General features: G+C 46.1%; 1 protein-coding gene across 2 annotated transcripts; it reads right to left on the reverse strand.

Moving 5' to 3' along the window:
• Window positions 1–4,077: 4,077 nt before the first annotated feature.
• Window positions 4,078–12,374, reverse strand: hars (histidyl-tRNA synthetase). Of its 2 annotated transcripts, XM_079352708.1 has the most exons (14): window positions 12,189–12,346; window positions 10,344–10,697; window positions 10,161–10,250; window positions 9,405–9,524; window positions 9,223–9,318; window positions 8,929–9,054; window positions 8,742–8,849; window positions 8,051–8,149; window positions 7,058–7,151; window positions 5,882–6,009; window positions 5,529–5,801; window positions 5,338–5,454; window positions 4,942–5,088; window positions 4,078–4,822 (listed from the first exon to the last, which is right to left on the reverse strand). In XM_079352708.1, exons 2-14 carry the CDS (start codon window positions 10,476–10,478, stop codon window positions 4,763–4,765), a joined length of 1,593 nt encoding a protein of 530 aa, XP_079208834.1. In that variant the 5' UTR covers window positions 10,479–10,697; window positions 12,189–12,346; the 3' UTR covers window positions 4,078–4,762. The 2 variants fall into 2 exon arrangements, with proteins under 2 accessions (XP_079208834.1, XP_079208835.1); XM_079352709.1 differs by lacking the exon at window positions 10,344–10,697 and having other exon boundaries at window positions 12,189–12,374.

The raw sequence follows: 12,374 nt of genomic DNA on the forward strand, positions 1-12,374 counted from the left end.
CGATCGGAGGGAAACGGGTTTCACTTGACTGGACCAGAATCTGAGAGTTGGTCTTAAGGGCAAAGCGAGTGTGTCTTGACACTTTTGGTTTGTCCTCAGGAGTCGACTTGGTCTTTGCTCTGATAGGGGGCTTAGCTGGGAAGTTTTGGGATATATACTCTTGCTGAGGTGGAAGGGTCACCTGAGCACTTCCACACTGGATTGTATTTTCGGTCGGAGGGAAACGGGTTTCATTTGACTGGACCAGAATCGGAGAGTTGGTCTTAAGGGCAAAGCGAGTTTGTCCTGATAGACCGTCTTTTGGTTTGTCCTCAGGAGTCGACTTGGTCTTTGTAGTGATAGGGGGCAAAGGTGTGAACTTTGATTTGTGCCATTGGTTCAGATTGAGCTTCCTATTTTCATCTTTCAAGAGTGTAATCTCTTCTTTCATACGAGCCACCTGCCTCTCGAAAGACCAACGTTCAGCTGTTTTCACCTTGATCTCCTTCTGAAGCTCAGTTATCTTCCTTCTATTCTTCTGGAGCTCCTCTGCAGTGTCAACAGGCCGGCGCTCCAGCATGGCATTCAACCTCTCGATCTCCTTTTCACAATGGGAATGGACTTTGAAAGAGGCACATTCTTTCCTGAACCTCCGATACTGTTGCTGCTGCTCAGATATCACCTGAACAAATCTTGAATTGGCTTTCCTCTTGTCCCTTGTTTTCTCCCGTCTTGTGTTCCTTTGCAGCAGTTTGATAGTACAATGCATTTTCAGGTCTTTTTTATAAGAGTCAATCTCATGCTTTTGGTTTAGCACCTCCAGATGATTGTTGTATTCTGAAATGTCCTTGATTGTCTTTTTTTGCTCAATCTGTGCTGATTCCAGATCTTGGTTCCTCTTTTGTAGCCGTGCTACATGGTCTCGAAAGTGAACTACTTTGTTGTTCAAATCTTCATTTTTTGTGACCTCCTCACTCATTTTTTTGTTAAAAAAGTTCTCCTTTTTGCTCAAAGCATCTGAATTGTTCTGCAGCAAGTCCTTTACGCATCTCAGGTCAGAATTACACATTTTTAATTTCTCTTTGGAAGAGTCGTTGTCCTTTCTCTCCTTTACCAGCTCTTTATTTATTGTGTCAATCTCGACCTTCAGCGCCTTGTTAGCTCTCTTCATCTCCTCTATGACCTTGTTGCTCTCCTTCAGTTCCTCCTGAGCGTGGACCAGGTCTTTCTTACAGTGCTCTCTCTCTATTGTGATCGTCTTCGTGTCCGAGATGTTCTTTTTTTGCCTGCCCTCTTCCTGAGTCATAGATTTCCAAAGGGATGATCTCTCATTCTCGTTGTTTGAAATTTCCTTTGTGAGTTTTTTCTCCTTTTTCTGCAGCTTTTCATGATCGGTGTTGGCCTTGTTCAGCTGTCGGGTAAGTTTCAGGTTCTTTATTCCTAGTTTCTTTACAGTCTCTCTCAGGTTGACATTTTCATCTGCCAATGCCTTTTTTTTGTCTGTGAGTTTAATCATGCCTTTGTCATTCTCGTCCTGCAAATATTGCAACGAAATTATTTCCTTTTGTAAATTTGAATTATCTGTTTCCAATTTAAAATATTTTGACTTCAAGTCTTTTGCTTTGACTTGGGCGTGTTTCAGTTCTATTTCTCCTTTTCCGACTGTTTCCTGTGTTGCTGCCAGTCTTTCTTTAAGACTGTCTATCTCCATCGCCAATGAATAGTACTTTTTTGCCTTTTTAAATGTTTTTACCAGCTTTTCTGATAAATCTTCATTTTCATTCTCTTTACTTTTCAAAGCATTAGTTAGATCAGAAATCGTTTTTAAATCATGTTGTTTGTACCCTGTTAATTCACCCACCTGATGAGCCAATTTCTCGTTGTCCTCCTTCAGTTTTTTGTTCTCCTGTCTGGTCGAGATTAAACTGGCTGTGATGTGCGTTTTCTCCTCACTCAGAGATTTCATTTTTTTCAACTGGTCCTCTAACGTTTTGCTTTTCTTCTGCAGTTCATTATTCTTCTTAATTAAGAAACCATTTTCCCGAGTTTTCGTCTCATATTTAACCACCACATCTTTTCTTGAGGCTTTCTCCTCTTCTAGATCTCTTTTGAGTTTTTCCAACTGCTCTTTTGGTATTATTTCAGACCGTTGACGCTCCAGCTGGTCTTTTTTAGAATTTCTGTTCTTGGCCATCAAGTATTTCTCATTCTCCTTCGTCCTCTTCAGTTCGTCACGAAGCTTGGTTGAATTATTTGAATCCATATTTGTGTTGTGATTTTATGGAAGTGAAATAAAATCTAATTTTCAATTGAATAACTGGAGATTAATATCCGCTCGCATCAACACCTATCGATAAGGGTACAGACAGGCTAAATTTAGCCCAGACTAACCTTTGGCTCTCCCAGCTGTATGACGTATCTAAATGACGTCAGACATCAAAGCGGAGCCCGCTGTTGTAATCGTTTAAACCAAGAGCAGGCTACGTTTTGATGACGTCATTAGCCTATTCGCTTTTTTATTTTCTATTAAAAGTTTCTTTACAAAGGCCTACTTAGAATCATTATATATCACATTTTAGTATAAGTGAGAGTTACTTAAAAAATGCTTATTTGTAGACTTTGAAATAAAACAATATAAAAGTTCGTTGAGTGTCCACCGGAGGCTGACGTAAGGAAAACCGGAAGTCGATAGGTTACGTCCTGCGTCATCTGTCAGTAGACACAGTACACGCTATCCGTATTGAAAAGGCAAGACAGACATAAAAGAGAAACCAGAGAATTAGAGGAATGAAAGAAGACACCAGGAAAGACGTGCTTCAACTACTCTGTAAAATGTCCCCTCAATGGGAGACATTGTGGACACAGTTCATCGGATTGGACTGAAGATGGCAGACAGAACACGACACATCATCATCCAGTTTACAAGACGACAGCACAGAGATATGTTGTGGAAGCTGACGAAGGACTCCGGGCTCTGCACTGAAGCAGGGATCAGGTTCATGGAGGATCTCACTAAGGAGGATAGACCCGCATCAAGCAGGCGAGGACCAATGGAGAGACAGTTTACTGCCGTGGTCCTTTTGGGTTTATGAACGGGCCCAGCATCCAAGCTGAAGACCAACTCTACACACACACACACACACACAGACACAGACACACACACACACACAGACACACACACACACACACACACAGACACTCACACTACTTGATGAAAAGGTAAATGGGGGACTTTATTGGAGGAGGAGTCACTCTAACTCTACAACACCTGTTCATTGATGTTTTCCAGCAGATGATTGGTTTAAATACCAGTTTATCTTTTGTTTCATTAAATACGAGGGGACTTAAAGACAATGTGAAGAGAAAAGCTGTTTTTCTGTTTTGTAAGTGCTGCAGATGGTTCTTTCTGGTCAAATCAGTGGAGAGATCAAATACTATTTAGTCATGGATCAGATCAATGTGCAGGTGTTGCTTTTGCTTTAATAGGGAGATGTGTTGGCACACGAAGCAGACGAGGAGGCTCATTGGTTGGCAGCTGTTCTGAATGTTGAAGGTTGCTTTATTATCCTAATGAATGTTTATGGCTATAATAACACCAGTCAGAATAGACCTTTACTTCTACAGGTCTCTGAGATTATTCATCATTATAAAAACAGTTACAGCACTAATTAATGTAAACTGTCTGACTCTCAAACATTCACATGGTTGGCTGGTTTCAGATCATGTGATTGCAGGTAAGGTAAGGTCACGGTTGGTAACCTTCCCAGCATGCACTGTGGGAGCGATGGGTCATGAGTCAGATTTAAAGAGGTCCCGAATGTTGCCACATGTCGACTCTTTAAAGGATTTAAGATCCTCAGAGTTTGAGACGGCATGTTGTTGCACCACCAGGGGGCAGCGTGTCAGATTGCACAGCGCTGTTCTACCCGACTAGCTCGCCATCGTCTCTCCCTCCATTACGACCTCAGACGAGCTGGTTCAGTCGGGTTGAGCTGGTTCATGGTGCAGCCACACCGACAGGTTTAGTTTAGAGTCAGCAGGTGAGCTAACGAGCACGATGTTTGAACGAAGCTGGAGAGAAGACGCAGGCGTCGTTCATATGATGGATGTTTTTATTTCAGACATGAGAGAGAGCGTACAGACACGTCGGATCATCTTAAATCCTGCACAGACAAACTGATCTCCTCTTATTGCACTTTCATAGTTTGGCTAATATCAAGGAGCGGTTAAGAGAACGACGTGAAATCGTTTCTACACGTAGAGCAAAGCGGGACTTCTCAGGAAACGGTGCTGCAGCCTGAGGTTCTTCTGTCTGATCGGCTTCACTCACTCATGGTTCCTCTTTGAATGAACGAGTCAAACTGCAGGAGATCGAAGCCGACTGGAACTTCAGAGACCATTCACGACGCTCGTCCAGCCGCTCAGCTGACTGACAACATGTTGATTCCTCTGAACAGGCTGTTTGAGAATCCTTCATATCCAGACCCAACTGTCCCGGTTCTGTTCAAGCTTCAGACGCTCACAGAGCTCTGTGTCTCCCCAACATCCTTCAGGATGAAATACCGTTTCAAAGAAGTCCTAACGCTCGTTTATCTTCCTGTCTGTGTGGTCGCTACGACAACAACAGGGATGGATGAGTGTCGTCATGACGACGTCCAACACGCTCGATTGAAGACCGGACGAGACTGTGGTCCTGGTCAGGAGTGTGTGTGTGTGTGTGTGTGTGTGTGTGTGTGTGTGTGTGTGACGCAAAAAGATGATATGGGGGGGAGGAGGGGGGGGACTAGGCCTCAGATGTCCTCCTCCTGATCTCAGCTATAAGGTCCGCTCTGGAAATATCAACCTGTGGTGGGAACGAAAAACAGGAAGTAGAATAAGTCTTTTAAAAATCAGTGCGTTTCACTTGTAGCTTGAAAAAAACAAAACAAAAAAAAAAAACATCTGAGTGCGTCTCCATCGTACCTCATCTCTGGTTGCCACCACTCGGAGTTTGACCACGCCGTCCTTCAGCTCCTGTTCTCCCAGTATGGCCACCAGGGGGATCCCAGACTCCTCACAGTGCTGCAGCTGACTCAGCAGTTTGGGGTTTTTCTTGTACATCACCTCTGCCTGATCACACACACACACACACACACACACACACACACACACACACACACACACACACACACACACACACACACACACACACACACACACACACACACACACACACACACACACACACACACACACACACACACACACACACACACACACACACACACACACACACACACAGTAGATCAGTTTGCGTAGATCTTGGCGCCCCCCTGTGGTCCACCTAAAAAGTCGATAAAAAAGGAAACATGGACGCACCTTAATGCCGGCATTCCAGAGCTCGGAGACCAGTCGGAGTTTCTCCTCCAGCAGGTTCTTCTGAGCAGACGCCACCATGACCTGAACCTCGGTGGTCCGAACCTTCTCCGCCGAGGCCTGAACAACACGCAGCGGTCAGAGTCCACACTCGTCCACACGCTCTCATCACATTAAAGCTTTTCAAACGTCACCTCCGCCTTCTGCTCCATGATGGAGAAGACCCTCTCGATGCCGATGCTGACGCCCACGCACGGCACTTTCCGTCCTTTGGGGTCGAACATGCCCACCAGGCCGTCGTACCGCCCTCCGCCCGCCACGCTGCCCACGCTGACGCTCTCCTCTGCAGGCGCCCCGTTTTGGGATGCGCTGCACACGGGGGCCACGCCCGCCTGCGTCAGCACCGCCTCATAAATGATTCCCGTGTAATAGTCCAGACCACGCGCCAGACTGAGGTCGAACACCACCTGCAGGGAGAAACGTTAGAGAAACATGGCGGAGAAGAAAGGACGAAATGGACAGAAAGAAGGACGCGTCCTCGTCTCACCTTGTCCGTCACCTGGAAGAGCTGCAGGTAGCTGAAGAGCAGCTTGATGTCGGACAGGCCGGCACACGCCTGCTTACTCTGAGACATTTTGGCGTCCTGAAGGAGGCGCTCTGCGAGGTCCATTCCCCCTGGAGAACAAACACGCTGCTGGTTACACGTGGAGGACGTACGCAGGCGCAGTTAAACCAAAACTCTTATTTACACTTGTTCCCCACAGCATGAGGCGAAACGCCACGCTGTACGTGTTTGAGAATAGAAGGGTTGGTGCAGATTCATGTGATGTGAAGGTCATCACCTCTGACCTCCGGAGTTGAATTGTTACTTTGGGGCTGGCAGGAAAACGTGCGGTCGTGAAGTCGTGGTGACTCTTTGCGTGCGTAAGTAGGGTTAGGGTAGGGTAAGGTACGTTGAGGAGGGACGAATCAGAGAGAGAGGGACAGAGGCTGCATGACCCGAGGAGTCGGCTTGCTGATCAGATGAGTTTAGAAAGCGCTCCACTTCTTCAGGGTCTCGTAAGCCGGTCCGGCTCGGTTTGTCTCAGTACGGCACATTTTGCGGCGTTTCCATAGAATAATCCTGGGAAATATTCCCAAATAACCGACCCGTTCCACTTTTTGGGACAAAACTCCGCCGTGTTTAAACCGTTGACTGTAACACAGCTGAGTGTTTCCGTGTGTATTTGTCCTCGCCGCTCACAGCCTTCTCTGAAACAAAGCTGGATTGAGTTCTTGTAATAAAGAGTCACATGACAGTGACAGAGGAGATGAACTGCTGGATGTCTTCTTCATTGGTTTTGTTTGTGTAGCGTTTTTCTCCTTTGTGGAATTTTTGTGTTAGCGTTTAGCTGCTATCATGTGATGCTATTACGTAGCGGCTATCGGCATCCGGCTTACACGCCACCTACCAAATATGGCACAGGTGGCTGTGGAAACACAAACAGGATCAGGCTTAATCAAACTGTACCGATCCGTACCGGACTGCTGTGTGGAAACGGGGCTTTAAGACCTTCTCTGATCAATGAAAGCTCCCCGAGCAGACGACTGTAGAAGAAGACGTTTAAGGTCTGAAGTGTTCGAGTGAAGGATCCATCAGTGACCGGTTTGCTCCGGCCTGGAGCTCGGAGGGACGCAGGCCGGAGACGCGAGGTCACTTCCCGTGTGACTCGGGGGGTCTCACCCTGCATGCTGACGTACTCCCCGATGTGGTCGGCAGCTTCCTCTGACAGGCCCTTCTCGTTCACCATCTCCTTCTTCACCTCCTCCCAGGGCATCTGCATCGAGGAGGGAGACAATCATTGATGTAGCTGCACGTTCAACACGGACCATGACAGCCGCTCTCATGGCCCAGCTGGGCGACGACAATCGTTCACGTCATCAGAATTATCAGATTTTAAAAAATCAGCTCACAAAACACAATGCATTGTGGGTTGAATTTGACCATCTGTATATGATGACATTTGGATTTTCTCCGAGTATGGCAATGGTTTACTTTGAGTCGTAGTGCAGGCTGGATCACAGCAGCTGCTGCCCGGAGCTGCGTGCTGCATTCAGGTGCTCCTCGGAATTACAACGTTACCAATCCCACTTCAGTTTGTTTACGTATTTTCAGTTTTAAAAGTGGGAATGTTTTAACAACAACAACAACAACAACGTGTATGCTACAAAGACGATGTGTTCAATGTAGTCTAATATGTGAGTAATAGATAGATAGATAGATAGATAGATAGATAGATAGATAGATAGATAGATAGATAGATAGATAGATAGATAGATAGATACTTTATTGATCCCGAGGGAAATTCAAGAATTGTTAAATACGTAGATCAGCCATTAAAAAGTATCTTAACATGAACAAAACATTTTGCTGCCCAAGTTGATGACGGAAATGTCGGCAAGTCGGGCATCTAATTATTTAGGTTGTTGTTCCGGCTGGAGCATTTGTTTCTGTACATTTTAGATTTGTCCAACACCGCCTGAACGCAGCTCCAGCCCAGCCAGTGACGCCCGAGTATGGGACATCACTCGACAGGCTTGACTAAGTCTGAACGCAAATGAATGTTGCCCCTGAATCAAACCCACCAAACTTTACATGTGAAAGCGACCTTAAACAGGGACCGTCAACAGGGGGCGCCAACGTCCACACAAACGTCACTGTTTGATGCGTCCGTACCTTGTCCAGTTTGTCCACCGTCGAACAGATCGTGCGGAACTTGTCGTCGGGAACGCCGCACACGGCGAACATCCCGTCCAGGATGCGTCTGTCGTTGACCTGGAAACAAACACACGTTTAATCATCATCCTGAACGGAAGTCAAGAACCGGACACTGATGACATCACTGATGACATCACTGATGGAGAAATAAACCAGTTCACAGGAACGTCTTTAAATATGAAACATCACTTTGAGTAAAGAGACGCATCGTGTCTTCTTGTTACTCGTCTTCTTCACCTTCACGTGTTTATCGAGCTCCTTCTTTTCTCAGACAGAAAGTGGATTTTTCTTCGTCTTAACTTCTGGTTTTCGGCGCTGGAAACCTTTGATCTGCTCGCTCGTATTCATTTTACTTCACGCGCTGCTTTGTGTTGACCTTTTATGGTTGAATGTGGGCGTGTAGGGGGCGGGGCTACGTGTTCACATTTCCAGGTAGATCCAGATTCATAAAGGGAACTTTGCTGCGTGAAGGTGTGCGTACGAACGCTTTTAAAAAATCTTATTTTGTGCGCACGCCATTTCCGTGTTTTTGGCGCAGGTGCCCTTTAAGTATGGATTCTACAACCTGTTTAATAAACGAGAGACTTAATTTGTGTCTGCTGGAACTCGAGCGAAGACGAGATGAGACCTGGAGACGAGCGTGACAAACCTTGATGCGGAAGTCTCCGAGGTCGAGCTCGCTGAGGATTTCATAGACGATCTTCAGACACTCGGCGTCGGGAATCATGGCGTCGTACTGCCCTGCGATGTCAAAGTCCTGAAACACACACAAACAGTCAGCACGTTTTCAGAGCACACCGTGGTCGCTGTCGGGGAGGCGGGGCCAGACGACTCACACACTGGTAGAACTCTCTGTAGCGTCCGCGGGTCATGGCGGGGTTATCGCGGCGGTACACCTTGGCGATGTGGTAGCGTTTGATGTTGTTGATCTTGTTCATGGCCAGGTAGCGGGCGAAGGGCACCTGAGGGAGGTCGGGTCAAGGACAACACACGGTAACCTAATCTGTGTCTCCTGCCGAGCGGCGAGAGACAAACGTCTGATCTCGTTACCCGTGAGAGGAACGACAGCGAGGACATCGAACCGCGTTCGCCTCGGTACGGCACGCAGCGCCGCTGTGATCGAAGGATACGGTGAGGTCATATCTGAGCGACAGCAGCTCGCCGCCTTGATCTTTGAGGTCGTAGATGAGCTTTGAATCTTCGCCGTATTTCCCCGTCAATGTTTCCTAATAAACAAAAAAAAGACACTTTGAGTTTGAAGGTGAGATTATTGAAAGTTAAACTTTGAAGGTCATTCTGTGTCAACGTTCACCTTCAGCTCAAAAACCGGCGTGTCGATGGTCTCGGCCCCGTGGCGTTTGAAGCAGCTGATGATGGTGTTGAAGACTCTCTCTCGGATGGCCATCTGTTTGGGGTTGTAGTCCCTCGTTCCCTGAAGAACAAAAACATTCACAGCCTTTCAGTCCGACTGTCGACAAGTCGCCCTCACAGGACGCCAAAACTTTATCAGGACTCCAAAACAGTTTCCTGGCTGTGAAGGTGTGAGACCGTCATGAGGATGATGAACGGTGTCGGTGTCTCTCTCTCTCTCTCTCTCCCTCCCTCTCTCTCTCTCCCTCTCTCTCTCTCCCTCTCTCTCCCTCCCTCTCTCTCTCTCTCTCCCTCCCTCTCTCTATCCCTCTCCCTCTCTCTCTCCCCCCCCTCTCTCTATCCCTCTCTCTCTCTCCATCCCTCTCTCTCCATCCCTCTCTCTCTCCCTCTCTCCATCCCTCTCTCCCTCCCTCTCTCTCTCTCTCTCTCTCTCCCTCCCTCTCTCTCTCTCTCTCTCTCTCTCCCCCCCCCCCCCCCCTCTCTCTCTCTCTCTCTCTCCCCTCCCTTGTAAGTGGTTTGTTTTTTTGTCTGTCTGGACACAAAAAGCCACATTTCCAAATCTGATTCCTTCAGATGTGACTCGATCTGAACGTCTCCGTCGCTTCAATGTGTCTTCTGTGTCACTGTCAACATGACGCCATCAACAACAATGACGTAGATCTGGTAAACAGTATTCACAGCAGCAGGTCGCTCTTACCTTTGCTGTCTTGAGGACAAACTGATGTTTTCCTTCATCTCCTCCGATCTTAGCTTTCAGCTCCAGCAGTTTGGCAACTTCTTCATCAATCTGAAACACACAAGAGGCGTGTGGGCTGTAACTGAAGGTGTCAAGGAAAAGCTATGCAACAACTATACATCCTCACACACACGGCAGACCTACCTGAGCCACAGTGATCCCAGGAGACGTGTGCAGAGGGCGGGCGCGTGTCGCAGTCCGACAGCCAACCAGAGCAAAAGTACGAACACACAACATGCCCAGCGATTTCATCCCACAGCAGCGGGGATTCAAGAACATGACGGGGGGGATATGCGTCCAGAAATAGGACAAGCAGAAGTTCAGGAGTGCATCATGGGTTAAAGTAATGTTCCCGTGGCAACCAATCACAACGGTCCGAGGATGGTGAGTGAGTGCAGCAGTGAGGTCCAGGAGGGTGGAGGTAGATGATGGTGATGATGAAGGGCGTCCGGGGGTCACGCAGGAAGAACAGGAGAAAAGTGGTAAGCAACCCTAGCACTAGGGGAGGGCGTGGCATCATCATCATCATAGCATGGAGGACAGAACACGAGATGTAGCAAGTCAATCAAAGCAGAGAGCCACACACACACACACACACACACGCACACACACCTGAAATCCCTCTTTTAGCCATGTGATGTTTTAGTGTGTGTTATGTGCTTTCATTCTTTTGTCTTGTAAATGTTTGTTTGTAAAGAGTTTAAGGCAAATTCCCACAAAAGATTTCATTCATTCACTTGCATGCTTGATTCACTTTAAAAAGGTCATTTTGTATTTACACGTAAACACTCAGCTTAACCTCAGGGAGTCAGGACTGCTATGAAAAATAAACCACAATAGAAGAGAAAAGGTTTTTTATCATTTTAACTGGAAACAAACTACCAGCTGAGTCCATCCCAGTTAAACAGCCTGCAGCTCAGACTGAAAAATAAATGTCTATACTCTGCACACCTGTACTACACCTCTGGGTCTTTATAAACTGGGAACATGTTCAGGAGATTGCATCAGCTGTCCTCCTGTGTGATAAACATGCTAATAGAGACCCGTTAATGTATTAAAGTGTCTTATAACAGGCTCGTCTTAAACGTTGTTTCTCACATTAAATTTGCTTTTTAATGTGTTCAGTATAATATTCGGTCTGAAGACTGTTTAGCTTTAGTTAGCTCGCAGAGGCTAGTTAGCTCGCAGAGGCTAGTTAGCTAGCAGACCGCTACGTCTGAAGTAACAGGTTTAAAGCTAGCAGTTAGCTTATTTTAAGCTAGCAGTTAGCTTATTTTAAGCTAGCTTACCGGTTCAGCTAAAATGAAAATACTGAAGAAAGAATGGATCCTTTCTAATTAATTTATTAAAAATAGCTTTCATTAAATCGGTCTGATTAAGTGACTCGTAAGGCTGACTTTCGTTTCTTTTATAAAAACCTGAACCAAACCCCGTTCAAATCCAAAGCTATTTAACATTATTTAAGTTATAAACAAAACACACATGGTTTATAATATTAACAAAAACATCCTGTGTAATGTTGTTCTCTGACTGACAATTCGGCACTTTTACAACACAGATAAATATTGAACTTAAACAATAACATCTACATTATGAGGCCACAGTAAATGTGCATAATGTTAAATTGGGTTTGGTAAGGGTCTCTTTATTATTGGTCCTAAAGAATGAATTAAGTTTGTCTTATTGGTGTTGTACCTGACGAGATAGGAGATTTAATTAAATTAATTTAAGTGTCTGATGTAATGGTCTCGTCACTGGTGTGGTTGCTCTTTGAGCCAGGCCAAACACCGCTTACATTTAAAGTCATTTAACATAAACTTTAACATCAACAGATCACATGAAGGCTCTAAGGTTTAAATTCGGGAGTCTTTAATGTTGTGAGGTCCTTCTGGAAGATTCGGCTTATGTAACCAGGAAAACAATGTTTGAATAATGTAATAAAAATGACTTTGACTGGTTTGGTAGGAGGCTGCAGCTCTGTTTCCTCACCTGCTCTTTGCTCGCCTTCTCTGACTTCAGCTTCCGGACCACTTCACCCTGGCTTTTAATCGCCTCTTGTATCTGTGCCTTGTCCTCCATGCTGTTATTCTGATTAAACTCACCGGCACAGCAGCTGTCAGCGAGCTCTGCCGTGTGGTGGCGTGAAACGGAAACGGAAACGGAAACACGTAACTT

This window comes from Symphodus melops (genome assembly GCF_947650265.1).
Source record: "Symphodus melops genome assembly, chromosome: 9".
NCBI classification, from domain to species: Eukaryota; Metazoa; Chordata; class Actinopteri; order Labriformes; family Labridae; genus Symphodus; species Symphodus melops.

Bases quoted from the DNA above. Each gene is read 5' to 3' on its own strand.
- hars (XM_079352708.1), bottom strand. From the start codon at position 10,478: ATGTTCTTGAATCCCCGCTGCTGTGGGATGAAATCGCTGGGCATGTTG. The intron at 9,319-9,404 runs GTGAACGTTGAC...TTTGTTTATTAG, and splicing joins CGCCGGTTTTTGAGCTGAAG to GAAACATTGACGGGGAAATA. The intron at 5,089-5,337 runs GTGCGTCCATGT...GTGTGTGATCAG, and splicing joins TCTGGAATGCCGGCATTAAG to GCAGAGGTGATGTACAAGAA.